General features: G+C 47.7%; 1 protein-coding gene across 1 annotated transcript in view; it reads right to left on the reverse strand.

Moving 5' to 3' along the window:
• Positions 1–845: 845 nt before the first annotated feature.
• hcrtr2 (hypocretin (orexin) receptor 2) overlaps positions 846–18,005 on the reverse strand; it is an 84,658-nt gene continuing 67,498 nt past the window's right edge. The window contains exon 7 of the mRNA XM_072498566.1: positions 846–5,260. Within this exon, the coding sequence (XP_072354667.1) occupies positions 5,070–5,260 (191 nt within the window). The 3' untranslated portion in view covers positions 846–5,069. The remainder of the gene's footprint in view (positions 5,261–18,005) is intronic.

The raw sequence follows: 18,005 nt of genomic DNA on the forward strand, positions 1-18,005 counted from the left end.
AGCGCCCTGGCTGCCACTCTCTCACTCTTTCCAATTCCTCACAGATATTACACTGGTTAGATTATATCTTGGACCCAGCAGAGGCTGCCCTCACGGTGCAGCTGGCAGGCCAGGCAGCCAGACGCCGGAGAGGATTGCGGCAGCCGCATTGAAAAAGGTTCGAGGCGGCGGCCCATGTTCAAGGCCTACACCCTGAGGAATGGGCCACCCATCAGGCCAGGTAGAGAACCAGAGTGGGAGGCCGACGACAGCCCAAGGTGTACTGCTCTTTCGAACAGATGATGGGCATTGTGTGCCGGGGAAGACTCTGCCTCAACAAGGAAATGGCGCAGCATCTGTGCCATGTCCTCACGGAGGAGGAGGATACCTGCTCCATAGTCCTGCATCAGCTCCGTGTAAACCTGGTCTAGAGGTTAAGCATTTAACTGGGACGCAGCAGGGTCCTGGAATCCAGCAGACCTCCAACTGCTGTCTCACCTGGATGTTTCCGCCTCCACCTGATGTGCATCAGCAACTGTGTGCTGTTTACCAGAATGTGCCCCAGAAGCCTGACCGCTACTGTCGCCCAACTACAATAAGGTAGATAAAAATAGAACCACACATCTGGCTGAATGACTGTAGAGAGGCATTGTGAGAGGGTATTGTGTTCAACTGTGTTAACGGCTGCAGGCAGAGAGAGAAGGATGAAGAATGATAGGTATCTTTCTCACAGTCACAGAGGATGTCATTTGTAACTGTGGTAAGGGCTGTTTCATGCCAAGGTGGGGGTGATTTGTTATGTTGTAGGTGTAACAAAAGCGGCTTCCTTGTGGTGCACTTGACAAAGGAAGGTTCAGACGTGGAGATAACTTCAACACGTTTATTAAACTATTTACACTTCTATTACTCGGGTTCGACACTACTGCTAATCCTACTATAGCTCCCCAGACTGACTAACCAGCTGCTGCAATCCACATGGTGGGTGTAATATTGAATCAACCCTGTGTCTGTACTCACTAACTGTCTCCACTGGAAAGAGGCAGGTCATGTGTGTGGTGTCCTTTATATATGGGTTGGTGTAATGTCCCCCTGTGGTCGTGTCACCTCCTTGTGTATCGTGAATGTCTATTGGTCGTGTCCTATCTATTTGATCTATTGGTTGAGTGTGTGTGTGATGTTTCTGGTGCTCCCTCTAGTGTCTAGCTAGCCTACATGCATTTACAATGATGCACATCACCACATCCCCCCTTTTTTATATGTTACATATTGTCTGAACACTTTGAGAAAATTGAACAAAAAGCAGGTAGATAGGTTAAGGTATATACAAGTCATGGGAACAGTGATTAAACAATAAGTCCAAATCATTCGTGTGAGTCCAAAAACCAGCAATCATCATGGTCAAATGTCTCTCTTGGTTATGAACACCATCAACGTCCCTGTGCCACAGGAACCAAGAAGTGGTCAAATCACTTCACTTTCTGATTTGGAGTCCCTTTCTTTTTCCGATGTTTGTGATGGTGCTGTCGGATGGCATCTTGTAGCTGATAAGGTGTTGATGTTGAAGAGGTACCATCAACAGTATCATTCAAGGTCATGGATGTGCCATATGTTGAAGTTGGATAAGACTGTACATATTGGTTCTGGCCACATGCTGTGCGGGAAGGGTGACCCTGCTGAGAACCGTTGAAGCTTGTCGAATTGGAAACAGAATTGCTGCTCACATAAATACCTGGTGATGGTGTGAAACTAGAACCTTGCATCTGATAGGAATATGCCATCTGGCCAGGCTGGGGTGCAGCAAATCCTGGGCTGTAACTAAGGCATCCAGTCTGTTGTGCAGATTGCGCTTGCGGTAGTCCTCCTTCGGTCTTGATTCCATTAGTGGGCAATCCGTAGTGCTGGCTTGTTTGAGAATATGCTGCATAGACTGCTGGCTGCTGCATGCCTGAATATTGGGTTTGTCCAGCATCAGCTGTCATTGGCTGCACTGCTGGTGTGGAAAAAATGTGTGGATATGGCTGTGGTGAATATTGGTGTAGTCCTCTTGGACTGTAGCCGCAGCTTGTTATTACTGACCCAGTGTAATTGTTAAGTGATCCATCTCCTGTCGTTGTGGCATCTGCTGTCACCCTGAGCGTGCCATCACTGAGGTTGCGGCACTCCCTGTCTGGAGTAAAGTCCGGCTTACGTGAATCAGAGTCGGCGTTTGGTTGCTCCCCATCTGGAGTCTGGTCTGTTTTAACTGAGTCAGTGTTGGTTTGTTGATGCTCCCCGTCCGGAGTCTTAGCACGTTCACTGGAGTCAGCTGAGATTTCTTGAAGCTGCATGTCGGGAGTCGGAACATGCAGGAATGCATTGACATGTGGAGAGGTTTGAGCGAATGAGGGTGGAAGTATCATGGTGTCACCGGAGTCACCAGTGGTCTCACAGTGATCGTCGAGTGCCTCTGTTCACACTAGCTGAGGTATGTCACTTTGCACATCTTGCATGGGAAGTGGGATGTTGTCGTCACTCGTCTCACATACCGTGGGTAGAGCCTCAGTCGCTGCTTGTTGTTCACTTGGGTTGGGTAAATTGTCAGAGTCTTCATCTGGTGACGCAAACAATGTGGGTGGACTGTCATTGTCTTGCTGTTGTCCTTCATTTGGGCTTGGACTGTCATCGTCGCTTTGTTCTTAACTGTAGCATGATAGACCGTCATGGTCGTCCTGCTGTGCACTGGAGCGTGGTAGACTGTCATAGTTTCTTGCTGTTTACTTGAGCATGGCAGACTTGCATCGTCTGCCGCTAGTTGGTCAGAGGAGGTTGCTAGACCCTCGTGGTCTTGTCCCTGCAAGGACTGCACGTCGGAGTCTTGCGTTTTTTCTATCGTGGAGGCTGTCCACGAGCTCGCTGCGGAGGCTTGTGACACTGGAGTCACGTCTTGTGTCTGCAAGGACTGCGCTCTGGAGTCTTGCGTTTCTGCAATTGTTGCGTCTGTCCACGAGCTCACTGTGGAGGCTTGTGACACTGGAGTCACTTCTTGTTCATGCAAGGACTGCGGTGTGGAGTCTTGCGTGTCTTCTTTTGTAGAGTCGGGAACCCTGAGCGGTGTGTGAACCACGCTCTGTGTGGCAGCAGGCCGCTCTCTGTGGGCGTGTACCGCTCTCTGTCTCTTGGTGTCAGGCTGCAGCATCATCCTGCACTCGCGAGTTGGGATGTCATATCTGCTGGGCTGAAGATCCTCAAATCCGAAGAACGAATCTGCGTCTGCGCGGATTCAGTACGGGGGTCGCCAATGTGCAACACGTCTAGTTGCGGTTCGGATTTGGTACTGGGGTAGCCTCCCAAGGTGAAAGGTTCGTCCGAGTCGTAGTCTTCTAGGATCATATCATCACTGTTTGTGTCGGAGCTGGCATTGGGCTCGCGAGGTCCAGAGAAAATGTAAAAGTCGGTATCGAAGTATTCAAGGTCGGAATCATTGGTTTGGGCGTAGGTAACTGCTTGTTGCAGGGTTCTTCGGAGGTTAATTTCATTTCCTGATTCAATTTGAGACATTGTGCTGTCATTCCAGGTGAAGGAAGGTTGTTTTACGGCTTTAAAACCTTTTTTCTTTGATTTGGGACGTTTCCCCTTTAAATGGGCATGGTCCGGGGCCTCTGACGTCATGACGCATGTGACGTAGCGCATAGGAAGCGATTGCGCATGCGCAGATCGCTGTTCCTTTACCGATGGCCGTTTTCGTGATTGCGCATGCGCAGCGTCCCGCGCATGCCCAAACGGACCTTCCCGTTCTGTGCGCTTCTCACGCAACTGTGCAAGTGCAGTCCCATGAGAAAGATGGTCGCTGATCAAAACTGTTCTCTGCTCTGGAATCTCGGCATCGTGGTGAGTACTGGCGCTTCTCTTACCTTTTCTTCCTGGTTGGAGTGTGTTTTCCTCACAGTATTTGCCGAATTTGTCCAGGTCTGCCTGGAAGTCGCTCCTGTTTTGCCCTTTGGAGAACTTGAATTTTTTAAAGATTTCTTCTGCTCTGGCATGGGCTATGGTGAGGAGAAGCTCTGTTCTTTCAGCATCAGCCAGGTCTTCTAGTTCGGCTGCCACCAGGAAGATTTCAAACTTTTGCCGGAATGCCCGCCAGTTTTCGCGGAGATCGCCGTGGCACTGGAGCCGCTGCGGAACCCGGATCTCGAACATCTTGCCTGGGTATCGTTGCTGGTTGTCACTGTACGCTGAGGTATGGCTACATTGATTGAAACAGTTCAGTCCTGGTACCATGATTTGTTATGTTGTAGGTGTAACATAAGCGGCTTCCTTGTGGTGCACTTGACAAAGGAAGGTTCAGACTTGGAGATAACTTGAACATGTTTATTAAATTATTTACACTTCTATTACTCGGGTTCGACACTACTGCTAATCCTACTACAGTTACCCAGACTGACTAACCAGCTGCTGCAATCCACGTGGTGGATGTAATATTGAATCAACACTGTGTCTGTTCTCACTGACTGTCTCCACTGGAAAGAGGCAGATCATGTGTGTGGTGTCCTTTATATATGGGTTGGTGTAATGCCCCCCTGTGGTCGTGTCACCTCCTTGTGTATCGTGAATGTCTATTGGTCATGTCCTATCTACTTGATCTATTGGTTGAGTGTGTGTGTGTGATGTTTCTGGTGCTCCTTCTAGTGTCTCGCTAGCCTACATGCATTTACATTGATGCACATCACCACAGGGGGTAGAATCTTGATTGGAGGAAGTTAAAGAAAGGAGTTCCAGGAAAGGTGAGTACGGATTTGGGAGGCAGCAGCACCTTCCAGGAGTCTGGAAATGGAAGGGAGGTTGGAGATGGGGTGCTGGTTTGCAAACACAGAATGTAATGGAGAAGTGTCATCCCCTGCGGGAGAAGTGGCATTTTCCTGGTTCTATTTCCAACTCCAAAAATAGTCAGTCATCTATCGCAACACAAATTTCCTTCACTCTTTGATGTTTACAGTGCTATCCTAGAAACAACACTTTGAATTAAACCATAAAGGTCAGGCCAATGTTGAAATGAATACTGCAGATATTGTCACTGTTACCAGATGTTGTTCGCAGTAAGATCACAATAAGGTCTATGAAGTTGTTACGTTTGTAAGTGCCACCTGCTCTGGAGGTTTGGAAACATTATCAAAGTGGCAGATTTGTGTGGTCAAAGACTTGCGGCTCTCGGTACTTGTTCGGCCTCTGCTGAGTCGCTCGTCGTTCTGACCACCCGTCCGGGGAAGACAAGAGAACGCCGTTTTGAACTCGTCCCGGAATTTGCCTTAAAAAGAGCAAGAATATTTCAACTTTTTTTGACATCCATTCAGCTAAATTAAGTTATTACCAACTGGGCAAAGAGAAAAGACAACTGTTTTTGGAATTTCGATCAATAGTTCAAGCAATGGATGTTTGAGCGGGCTACCAATAAAACTCAATATGATCCTCACTGAGCATATTCATTCTTATTTGTTTACCTCATTATCCTTTTAAATCCCTTCAAGGAAATCATTGAAGTTTAAATCTGGAACAACAAAAGTCCGGATCTTCAGTGTAGCGATAATCATTATTTCAATTGCCACATCGCTCCTATCTCCACCCTGACTCTATTCTGCACTTCCTTTTTTAAAATATTTTTATTCTCCTTTTTCACATTTTCTCCCAAATTTACACCCAACAATAAACAATAATCAGTGACGAATGTAATGTCAATCCTCATATCAATAACAACGATCTGATCCCCCACCAAACATTAGTCCACTTGTTAACATAAACAAATGACAAAAAGGAATTAGGAATCACTTATAGTCACCATTAACAGATACAGTCCCTCTCCCCCCAACCCTCCCAACCCTAATGTTCGATGTAATACAATTCTCGAAAGTGCATAATGAATAACACCCATGAATTGTAGAACCCCTCCATCCTTCCCCTCAGTTCAAATTTGACCTTCTCAAGAGTCAAGAATTCCACCAGGTCCCCCCGCCACGCCAGTGCACAGGGTGGAGAGGTTACTCTCCATCCCTACAGGATCCACCTTCAGGCGATCAATGAGGCGAAGGCTACAATATCTGCCTCCACACCTGTTTCCAAACCCGATTGGTCCGACATCCCAAATGTGGCCTCCCGAGGGGCCGGGACCAGTTTCATGTGCACTATTCTGCACTTCTAACCAGGTTTTACAATCTCGTCTTCTTCAGCAACATGGAGGATACAGTCTGTGAAGAGCTTAAATGTCAGGGGAAGACAAGTCATTCTCCCTTATAATGGCACTAGCTGCATAATGTAAGTTTTAAAATATCCAGCATGGGTGAGTGGATGTATGAGTGAATGGGCTGGGTGGATGGGTGGGCAGGTGGGTAGGATAATGAGTGGTTCGGGTGACAGGTGGGTAGGATGGTAGGCAGGTAGCGTGGATGAAGTGGATAGGTGGGAGAGTGGTTGACTGGTTAGGGAGTAGGCGGTCAGGAGGTGCTGTCATGTGGGTTCGGGCAGATAGTCGGATGTGTGAGGTCATTCATTTTGGTCAGAAAAATGGAAAGGCAACTTATTATCTAAATGGGGAGAGACTTTGGCGTGCTCCGGTATAGAGGATCTGGGTGTCCTCGTCCACGAGTCGCAGAAAACTAGCATGCAGGTACAGTAGGAAATAAAGAAAGCAACTGGAATGTTGGCATTTATAGCTAAAGGAATAAAGTATAAAGGTAAGGAAGTGTTGATGCAACTATACGAGGCATTAGAGAGACCGCACCTGGAGTATGGTGCACAGTTTTGGTCCCTTTATTTGAGGAAAGATATAGTGGCGTTGGAGGCAGTTCAGAGAAGGTTCACCAGATTTATTCTCGAGGTGAGGGGTTGTCTTATGAAGGGAGATTGAGCAGTTTGGGCCTATACTGTCTCAAGTTTAAAAAAATGAGGAGAGATAAAATTGAGGCATACAAGATGATAAAAGGTTTGGATAAAGTAGACGTTGAGCGGATGCTTCCTCTTGTGGGGCATTCTAGAACGAGAGGTCATAGTTTCAGGATAAGGGGTAGCAAATTTAAAACAGAGATAAGAAAGAAATTACTTCTCCCAAAGCGTCGTGAATCTGTGGAATTCGCCAGTGCAGAGTGTGGTGGATGCTGGGACAGTGAGTAAATTTAAGGAGGAGTTGGACAGAGTTTTAATCAGTCATGGGTTGAAGGGTTACGGTGGACGAGCAGGACGGTGGAGTTGAGACCATGATGCGACCAGCGTGATAGTATTGGATGGTGCAGCAGGCTCGTGAAGCTAAATTGCCTACACCTGCTCCTAATTCCACTTAGCAGCTCTTGGTCTGTAGCTCTGCAGCTAACAACGCCTCAAGAACACATCTGGTGTTCTTGATTAATAAGGGGATTTCTTGATTCATAAGGAGGTCATGAGGTTATGGGGAGAAGGCAGGAGAATAGGGCAGAGGAACATCTCAGCCATGATTGAATGGTGGAGCAGACTCGATGGGTCGAATAGCCTAATTCTGCTCCTATATCTTATGGCCTTATGGTGCTGGCTACTCAGGTTGGGTGAGTTCAGGTAGGAGTTGGAGAATCACCGCTGCTCTCACTGTGTTCTCGGCTCATTGCTCCTTCTTGGCTCACTATGTTCTCAGCATGTTCTCAACTCGCCAGTGCTCTCATGGTGCTCTTGGTTCACCACTGCTCTTACTTCCTTAATGTCGATTAGAATTTCTCCTGTCTCGGTCTCCAATAGGCCCTTGTTTACTTTCACTAATCTCTTCCTAAATACAGAATTTAGCCTCTCGAGTCTGCTCCACTGTTCAATACGATCATGGCAGATCCCATCATGGCCTCTACTCCACTGTCCTGCCCGTCCTCCGCAAGCCTTCAACCCATTAAAAACAAATAAATCTCTGTCTAACTCCTCCTAACGCCGCACTCTGGGGTAGCGAATTCCAGAGATTCACGACTCTTTGGGAGAAATAATTTCTCCTCAAATCTGTTTTAAATTTGCTACCTCTTATCCTGAGACTATGACCTCTCGTTCTAGAATGCCTCACAAAAGGAAGTATCAGCTCCACGTCTACCTTATCCATACATTTTATCATCTTATATGCCTCAATTTGATCTCCCCTCATTCTTCTGAACTCTAGAGCATATAGGCCTGAACTGTTCAATCTCTCCTCATATGACAATCTATAATAGAGATATTATAATCTGTTTTTATATCATTTGCTAGTCCACTTTTATATTCTCTTCCCTCTTTCTTCAGGGCAGCACGTAGCAGAAGTGGATAGCACTGTGGCTTCACAGCGCCAGGGTCCCAGGTTCAATTCCCCGCTGGGTCACTGTCTGTGCGGAGTCTGCATGTTCTCCCCGTGTCTGTGTGGGTTTCCTCTGGGTGCTCCGGTTTCCTCCCACAGTCCAAAGACAAAGAACAAAGAACAGTACAGCACAGGAACAGGCCCTTCGGCCCTCCAAGCCCGCGCCGACCATGTTGCCCAACTAAACTACAATCTTCTATACTTCCTTGGTCCATATCCCTTTGTTCCCATCCTATTCATGTATTTGTCAAGATGCCCCTTAAATGTCACTATCGTCCCTGCTTCCACCACCTCCTCCGGCAGCGAGTTCCAAGCACCCACTACCCTCTGTGTAAAACCTTGCCTCGTACATCTACTCTAAACCTTGCCCCTCGCACCTTAAACATATGTCCCCTAGTAATTGAGCCCTCTACCCTGGGGAAAAGCCTCTGACTATCCACTCTGTCTATGCCCCTCATAATTTAGTAGACCTCTATCAGGTCGCCCCTCAACGTCCGTCGTTCCAGTGAGAACAAACCGAGTTTATTCAACCGTTCCTCATGGCTAATGCCCTCCATACCAGGCAACATCCTAGTAAATCTCTTCTGCACCCTCTCTAAAGCCTCCACATCCTTCTGGTAGTGTGGCGACCAGAATTGAACACTATACTCCAAGTGTGGCCGAACTAAGGTTCTATACAACTGCAACATGACTTGCCAATTCTTATACTCAATGCCCCGGCCAATGAAGGCAAGCATGCCGTATGCATTCTTGACTACCTTCTCCACCTGTGTTGCCCCTTTCAGTGACCTGTGGACCTGTACATCTAGATCTCTCTGATTTTCAATTCTCTTGAGGGTTCTACCATTCACTGTATATTCCCTACCTGCATTAGACCTTCCAAAATGCATTACCTCACATTTGTCCGGATTAAACTCCGCCCAAGTCTCCAAACGATCTAAATCCTGCTGTATTCTCTGACAGTCCTCATCGCTATCCACAATTCCACCAACCTTTGTGTCATCTGCAAACTTACTAATCAGACCAGTTACATTTTCCTCCAAATCATTTACATTTACTACGAACAGCAAAGGTCCCAGCACTGATCCCTGCGGAACACCACTAGTCACAGTCCTCCAATTAGAAAAGCACCCTTCCATTGCTACTCTCTGCCTTCTATAACCTAGCCAGTTCAGTATCCACCTTGCCAGCTCACCCCTGATCCCGTGTGACTTCACCTTTTGTACTAGTCTACCATGAGGGACCTTGTCAAAGGCCTTACTGTAGTCCATATAGACAACATCCACTGCCCTACCTGCATCAATCATCTTTGTGACCCCTTCGAAAAACTCTATCAAGTTAGTGAGACACGACCTCCCCTTCACAAAACCATGCTGTCTCTCACTAATACGTCCATTTGCTTCCAAATGGGAGTAGATCCTGTCTCGAAGAATTCTCTCCAGAAATTTCCCTACAACTGACATAGTTCCCTGGATTATTCTTGCTAAGTGCAGGTTAGGTGGATTGGCCATGATAAATTGCCCTTAGTGACCAAAAAAGGTTAGGAGGGGTTATTGTGTTACGGGGATAGGGTGGAAGTGAGGGCTTATGTGGGTCGGTGCAGACTTAATGGGCAGAATGGCCTCCTTCTGCACTCTATGTTCTATGTTCATCGCCGTCTGATCCTCCTTCCCTGAATTGAAAATCCTTCCAATCCTCAGTCTTTTTATCAACATTTGAAGCTCATTCCTTTGATGGAATGTTGCCTCTGAATCCTCTTGCTGGCCACAATGGATCACTTTTCCTGAGGTGTTTTACACTTTAAAAGGTCTACCTTTGTTGCAAATGATGTATTATTTTGTTTGACATCAGGCATTGCTTCTCCAGCATCTTCGAATGTAATTCGATGAAAAACCAATTATGTTGTTCAGAAAATGACATTCAATGTAATAAAACATTTTATAAATTAACCAGTGGGCAACAAGGCCTGAGTAACTCAACTAATACTTCAATAATTTCAGATTATCAGGATATGTGACCACCTACACAATAATTATGCAATTAATGTGGCAGGTGGCAAGTCTCACTACAGCGAAGAAGGCAGAGAGGTGACCAGATAGAGGTGTACAAGGTGATGAGAGGCATGGATAGAGTGGATAGCCAGAGACTTTTCCCCAGGGTGAAAATGGCTGTCACGAGGGGACATAATTTTAAGGTGATTGGAGGAAGGTATAGGGGAGATGTCAGAGATAGGTTCTTTCCACAGAGAGTGGTGAGTGTGTGGAACGCACTGCCAGCGGAGGTGGTGGAGTCAGAGTCATTAGGGACATTTAAGCGACTCTTAGACAGGCATACTGATAGACATCAATTCAGACGAGACGCTGAGAGGCAGTGAACCAATGCTTTAATAAACTAAATATGTGCCGACCTGTAGCTCCTCCCGCACTGCAGGGCTGACCCAGATCAACAGGCTTTATACCTCCACAGCTGGGCGGAGCCACAGGCGGAGCCAACAGCAGCAACAACAATAACATTCCAACAGTACAACAGCAACAACCAATAACAGAACAGCAATAACAATAAGTATATACAACAGTGGAGATAACAATACTAATAGAACAGTAGAACAATAGTGAACATATATACAACAGCCTTACGCAGCCATACGTGGCTCACCACACATATGGACAGCAGTAAATTGAAGGGGTGTAGGTTAGGTTGATCTTAGATTAGGATAAATGGTCGGCACAACATCGTGGGCTGAAGGGCCTGTACTGTGCTGTACTGTTCTATGCTCTATGTATGCTGAGTAGGTGCTTCCTCCTGGTTTCCACACTGGATCTTTGTTGTTTCATCTCTGAACAAATGTGGGACCGCCGCTTTCTTGCAATTTTTAGCAGTTTAACTATACGCCACGTCCTGTCTAATGGGAACTGCATTCACCTATCACACACCTTGACTGAAAGACTTCAAAGGTGATAGCAAAGCTTACTTTGCCAACCTGCCACTAGACTACGAAAGAAGGGCAACTGTCCGGTGTGGTGATTGTCCCTTTACGGGCAATACAGCCAGCTAAGGGTCTTGTCGCCTGGCTGGCCAATCGGGACTCAGAGTGGGAAATCACCCCAGGGGAAAGAATTCTCTTAGGCAGAGACGTTCCAGAACTAGCTGCAGACATGCTGCTGCTCTTGTCGGCCCTTGTAAGGAAACCCTTTGTTGTTCACGAAATGTCTCTGGAAGTGCATCATTACATCTGGGATTCATTGAAAGGTGAGGTAAGTGATGCCAGTGAAACCATGGGCCCTCAATCTGCTGCCCACATATTCTTTCATCTTTGGGATTCTGGAATCCAGATGGGGTTTCTTTACGGCTTGCCTGTTAATTTATGAAAGCTGTTATTGTTTATTTACAGATCAATGTATATTTCAGTACTTTACCTGAGGCTGCACTCATTTCTAAATGGGTCTATCTCTTAGTTATGTGACATTGCATCCACAGTTGCACCAGAATTAGGTGCTCCTGGTGTTAACCTTTACACATATATGTCATAAGGTAACCAATATTTTCTTCAGCAGAATTAATACTTTCATAGCATTCCCTGCAGTTCAGGAAGAGCAATATGACAGGGCTGGACAATGCTATCACACAGCTTGTTTTTCCTGAGTATGAAGGCTGATGAATTGCACCCATATGATTAATTGGCTCCCTGTTCATATCGCTGTAGTGTGCACAGGCAGGAAAGGATCCATCGCATTCAGTGTGATTACCAGTATAAAACCATACTATTATGTCACCTAAAAGGAGGGAGTCCACACTGAGTTAATTCTTGCAGCAGAGCCCTGGCAAGTGCTGCCCATCCGAGTGAGTGTCAGCTGGTTCGAGGCCAGCCGGTTTTATGCTGGAAGCTCCAGGTAGCTCTGGTCCATGGCACATATGAAATAAATAAATAAATAATATTTTATTGTCATAAGTAGGCTCACATTAACACTGTAATGAAGTTACTGTGAAAAGCCCCGAGTCGCTACATTCCGGCACCTGTTGAGGTACACAGAGATGGAATTCAGGGACGCGATTCTCCGACCCCCACCGGAGAATCGCCGGAAGCTGGCGTGAATGCCGCCCCCGCCGTGTCCCGAATTCTCCGCCACCAGAGATTCGGCGGGAGTGGGAATCTCGCCGAGCCGGTCGGCGGGCTCCCCCCGGCGATTCTCCGGCCCGCGATGGGCCGAAGTCCCGCCGCTGTCAACCCTCGCCAGCCGGCGTGGATTGAACCACCTACCTTACCGTCGGGAGCAGACGGCGCGGGCGGGCTCCGGGGTCCTGGGGGGGGCGCGGGGCGATCTGGCCCCGGGGGGTGCCCCCACAGTGGCCTGACCCACAATCGGGGCCCACTGATCAGCGAGCGGGCCTGTGCTGTGGGGCACTCTTTTTCTTACGCCTTCGCCATGGTATTCACTATGGCGGAGGCGGAAGATACCCCCTCCACTGCCCATGTGCGGGGATGCCGTGAGCGGCCGCTGACGCTCCCGCGCATGCGTCGCACGTTGAAGTCCTTTCGCCGCCGGCTGGCGTGGCACCAAAGGCCTTTCCCGCCAGCCGGCGGGGCGGAAATCACTCCTGGAAATTCTGGAAAGCCGGGCCGGGATTCTCCCTTCCGGGGACTAAGTCCCCACACCGGCGGGAAAACCAGCGCCAACGACTCTGGCGTCAGCGGGCCCCCAAGGTGAGGAGTTCTCACTAGTCACAGGGGATAGGTGAACTCCAGAGGGGTTGCCGCCGCTCCAGCCGGCACCGAAGGGCCGGCGCGGGTTCACACATTGCCAAATGGCCGGCGTGATCTTGCGCATGCGCGGATCTGCCAGCATGGTTCCGCGCATGCGCAGAACGGCCGGCATATTTTGGCGCATGCGCGGGGGGTTCTCTTCTCCACACCGGCCATGGCGGAGCCCTACAGGGGTCGGCGCGGAAGGAAGAAGTGCCCTCACGGCACAGGCCCGCCCGCAGATCGGTGGACCCCGATCGCGGGCCAGGCCACCATGGGGGCTGCCTGAGGTCCGATCCCCCCCCCCCCCCCACCCCCCCGAGGACCGCCCCCACCGACTTACCTGCCAGGTCCCGCCGGTGTCAGAGGTGAGTGATTCACGCCGGTGGGACGAGACAAAAACAGACGGCCGCTCGGCCCATCAGGGCCCGGAGAATTGCCGGGGGGGGGCGCTGTCAACAGCCCCCGATTGACGTGGCATGAATCTCGCCACCGCCCGAAAAACGGCACCAGAGAATATGGCAGACGGCGGCAGGGCGGGATTCGCGCCGCTCCCCGGAGATTCTCCAACCCACCGGGGGGTCGGTGAATCCCGCCAGATCCCCAACACCGTCGGTTTCGGCAGGGTCGAGGTGATGACATCCCTTTCCCTCAAAATTCAAATGATCGTCCATCAGTGGTCGACAAGGAGAAGGAGGAGAGATTGAGGGAGAAGAAGGCCGCCAAACTCGCTTTGGCGTAGGTGGAACATTGGAAGACCAGGGCGGCAGCCCTGCTGGAGTGTACCTTGCTGGAGAACACCGTTTCCGAATGTAGCATCATGGTAGGACAGTGGCATGCATTCCCTGTGCATCCAGCTCTCCATTAGATGCAGCAGGAGGTTCTGTCTTCATTTCAGAATCGCAAGCGGGCAATCTACGGAGCGGGCCAACGATGGTCCTTGGCCCCGGACCTTCCGGAATGGGTCTCCGAACTGGTTGTGGACATATAGGCTGTGGTGTGCGCGTAGGTGATCCAAATGCCGCTGGATCTGCTGGTTTCCAACCAGACCAGTCTTTCGAAGAACAGTCGCGGAGAGTGAATGGGCACCGAGGGCGAAATTTCGAACAAACACCACATCTTCTGGGGCAAATCAATGGGGTAGATGATGCAAAGCAGGGCTGTGCACCTGCTGATCCTGAGCACAGCGCACGTTTGCCCAGATATCCGGCAGTAATAACCCCAAGCGAGTGTGAAGTCGCCTACCCATGAGCATCTCTACCGGACCCACCCCTGTCACAGTATGCGGCGTGGTCTTGTGCATAAACAAAAATCTGACCAAGCGCGTGCCCAAGGAGCATGTCGCCTGCTTGCAGAACCCCACCATCGGCAGCATTAGCGATAGCACAGTGACTTGTGACATTGAATATTACATTATTGCAGTGGTTTTGCATGTGACTGTGAATCTTGTTACTTGATAGAAGTTGAAGACAGACTTCCAGTGACGACATGCTGGGAGAAGTCGCACACGAGATGACTCCTGCCAGGGTACTTCATTTTTGGCACTTTTTTGCCCAGTTTTGGGGATATTATGAGTAAAATCACAGCTGATGGATGGTATAAGGTGCCCACATAAGGGTAATGCCAAGAAGTACCAGGGCAAAGAAAATTGTACATAGAAATTTATTGATGGATTTGGAGGCTTCTTGAGGCTCCTCGGTGGAAAAAATGGTGGAGGCTGTTCCTGTGACTCTGGGCACTCTAATAACAGCCGAGATTCTTGCCAGCATGGAATTTGAGAAGCAATGGAGGGTTGTGTCTGCAAGCTACATAAGTCCCTAGAGGACGCGTTGACTCCTATTCAGTCAAAGTCAGAAAAGACCTCCGAAATAGTAAAGCACATAACATGGCGTTTAAGGGTATGGCCATGCTAAATTGCCCCTTTGTTTCGAAACGATTAGTTGAGGTTATGGGGATAGGCTGGGGGTGCGGGCCGAGGTATGGTGCTCTTTCCAAGAGCCAGTGCCGATCTGATAGGCTGAATAGCCTCCTTATGCATTGTAGAGATTCTACGATTCTATGATTCCCCACTGAGTTCTCCAGGTGGTTTGCGGGTCAGTTGATCCCATTAATAAAGGACATGTTCAATAATTCTTTGTCCCGGATTTGTTGTCCCTTACATATGCTTCTATTTCTCTGATCCTGAAGATGGACAAGGACTCTAGGAATGTGGGTCATTTCAACCCATATTGCTTTTGAACGCAAATGCTAAATTACTTGTGAAAGTGCTGGCAGTGCAGTTGGAACTCTGCCTCCCAGAGTGATCGCGGAAGACCAGGCAGGTTTCGTTAAGGGTCGGCAATTGTCGGCTGATATACTTCGGCTGTTAAATATCATTCTTTCCCCCTTTCCTGTGCCCAAACAGACGTGATAGTGCTCATGGACGCCGAAAAAGCGTTTGATAGGGTGGAGTAGGAATATCTTTTTGTGATCATTGGGATGTTTGGTTTGGGGCAAAAATTCATTATATCTTGGGTTTGGTTACTGTGTAGGGCCCCCATGGCCAGTGTCCACACTAATGCCTTGAGCTCGGGGTATTTCTGTCAAACAGGGGTACGAGACAGGGATGTCCATTGTCTCCACTTCTGTTTGATTTTGTGATTGAGCCCGTCCTTTGGGTCAGATTTTGTTGCTGGTGCAAGGCATCTAATGGTGTCTGCTATGTCTAACCTTGGTCCTGCACCCTTCAACTCAAAACAATTTTTCCCTTAAAGATGCAAAATGTCAGAGCTGATAAACAGGACAAACAACAAGGTTATCTCTTTATCCAATCAGAATTAAGGATTGGGAAACAAACGACGATAGGACCGAGGAAGAGGGTGAATCAGGATGTACAAATTGAAATAACAAGTGGGGGAAGAAAGATTGGATTAAGAGAGCGAGGAGAGATAGGAAAATAAATTCAAAATCTGAAGGCCCAAGAGGCCTCAGCGATTGTAGTTAATTTTCAGTCCAGAGGAGTCGATTGACAATTCTTAACACATCACATCATTAAAAGCTTTCTTACGCTTAATGACAAGATATGACTTTCTGTGGCAAGTTTAATGAGCATCTTAAAGGCTACGTAGAGCAGGTTCCATTAAAAAAGTGAACCTAAGATCCAGATGCCATTTTGGGAGGTTAATAGCAAAGTAGCACAACTTAGACAGCAACTTTTTCATATTCACACTTAACAATGCACCTGCTTTCCAGCTGAACTTGGTGCGCCGCTTCCCATATACCAAGCTCCATTAGCCTTTCACAATCCATTGAGCACCTTAATTAGTTCTGAGTTGAGTGCTTGTTCACAATCTGTAGCTCTTCCTACCTGTCTGTCAGTTTGTAACACATTGGTTTTATATCTATTCATTTGCACCAGCATGTTCAATTTAACCAATACTGGTTATACCACCTTATTAGACACCTGTGAGATGCCCATTTTGCTACAATTTGAGATGAGGCAAATGAGCACCTGATGGCAGTTATTATATACAGAATAATTAATTTCATTAAATTCTTGAATCAATCACTCCCCAATATTCATTGGGAATTTCAAATGAATTAGAACCGTAAATTAATGTAATTTAGACAATGTGAAAGGGATTTCCTTGCTGTGATACATGGAAAAATAGCAAGCTTGTTATGAGATCAGTAATTATAAGAATTAAACTTCCTAAAATTGTTAGCCTGCTTAATACATTATAAGCAGTGCCTTTGTGATAGACTCATATGGTATTGGGAAATGGTGAATGGCATTTGTTTAATTGAGATAGCTGCCTGTGATAAGGTTGGACAGTATAAGTGATTGTGTGACCAAAACTGTCTTCAGATCAGAATTCAATTTATCTCAAGAAGCAGGGAGAAAATCACGCACTGTTGCAGAATATTAGCAGCAGAAAAGGCAGTAGGCCTGGGCCTTTTTAAATCTGGTTTCCTTGCCCGATTCCGATTCCAACTCTACCTGTAAAGGAATCAGATCTCCTGGTAAGAAGGAACTGCACGTGACTAACTTTGTGACTTGCTAAACATGCGTCTCTTCAAGGGAATCCTACAATAATCCTTGATATACGACTAGAGTTATTGAAACCACCTAAAACACCCGATGAGGGAGCAAAAGACCAGGTGGCAACACAGCGTGGGAGTTGGGTCGCCCTCATGCAGATGTACTGTAGAGGAGGGGAGACTCAGTAATTCCCCTGGTGGAACGCTCTTCTTGTCAGCGACTGGGGGCAGGATTTGAATTTGCAGAGGGAGGGAGAATGGTGCGGGAGATCACTATCTTGCTGCCCGCTCAAAATGGTGGCCAGGCAATGGGATTCGTGACAGAATACCTCACAATCCCCGCGATACATATATTTACATGGCAAGGGACAGTAAATCGCTTCTAGCAGCAGTTCAAACTAGTGGCAATTCATCTCTGGCGGGAGAATGTAAAAGACTCCTGCCCACAATGTTTCTCTCATCATGTCGTTGCTCCGCTAGGTCCTTCAGATTCTGATCCTCCTGACCATCAATTCCTCAGCTCACTCTCAGTACCTCGAGGCGTCTTGAACACCAACAGTCACCTGATTTTCATTCAGCCTGCATAGGTTGACATTCATTCCTTGTTGACTTGATCAAAATGATTGAGGCCCCAGATCCAATATTGAGGGCACTTTGGGCTTCACCATCTAAAGTTCAAGGATTGCTCCAGTAGAAAAATGGGGATTTGTGGATTTTTGCCCCCAACCTTTGCTAATAAACTAACCGACCTGTAACAAACTCTGAATCCTCTGTCTTTTTATTCAAAAGTCATGATTGTTATCAAAGAGTCATGGAATAATGTCGCACAGAAGGAATCCATTCGCCTTTCCAGTCTGCTGCTCTCCAATTCTCTGCTCTATACCCACTCTCAGTACAAACCTAAACTGGAATTTTGAAGGTCCCCATTTCCTTCATAATATTGGGGTGTAGAATGCCAGGTCCAAG

Source organism: Scyliorhinus torazame, chromosome 4 (assembly GCF_047496885.1).
Source record: "Scyliorhinus torazame isolate Kashiwa2021f chromosome 4, sScyTor2.1, whole genome shotgun sequence".
Classification (NCBI taxonomy): domain Eukaryota; kingdom Metazoa; phylum Chordata; class Chondrichthyes; order Carcharhiniformes; family Scyliorhinidae; genus Scyliorhinus; species Scyliorhinus torazame.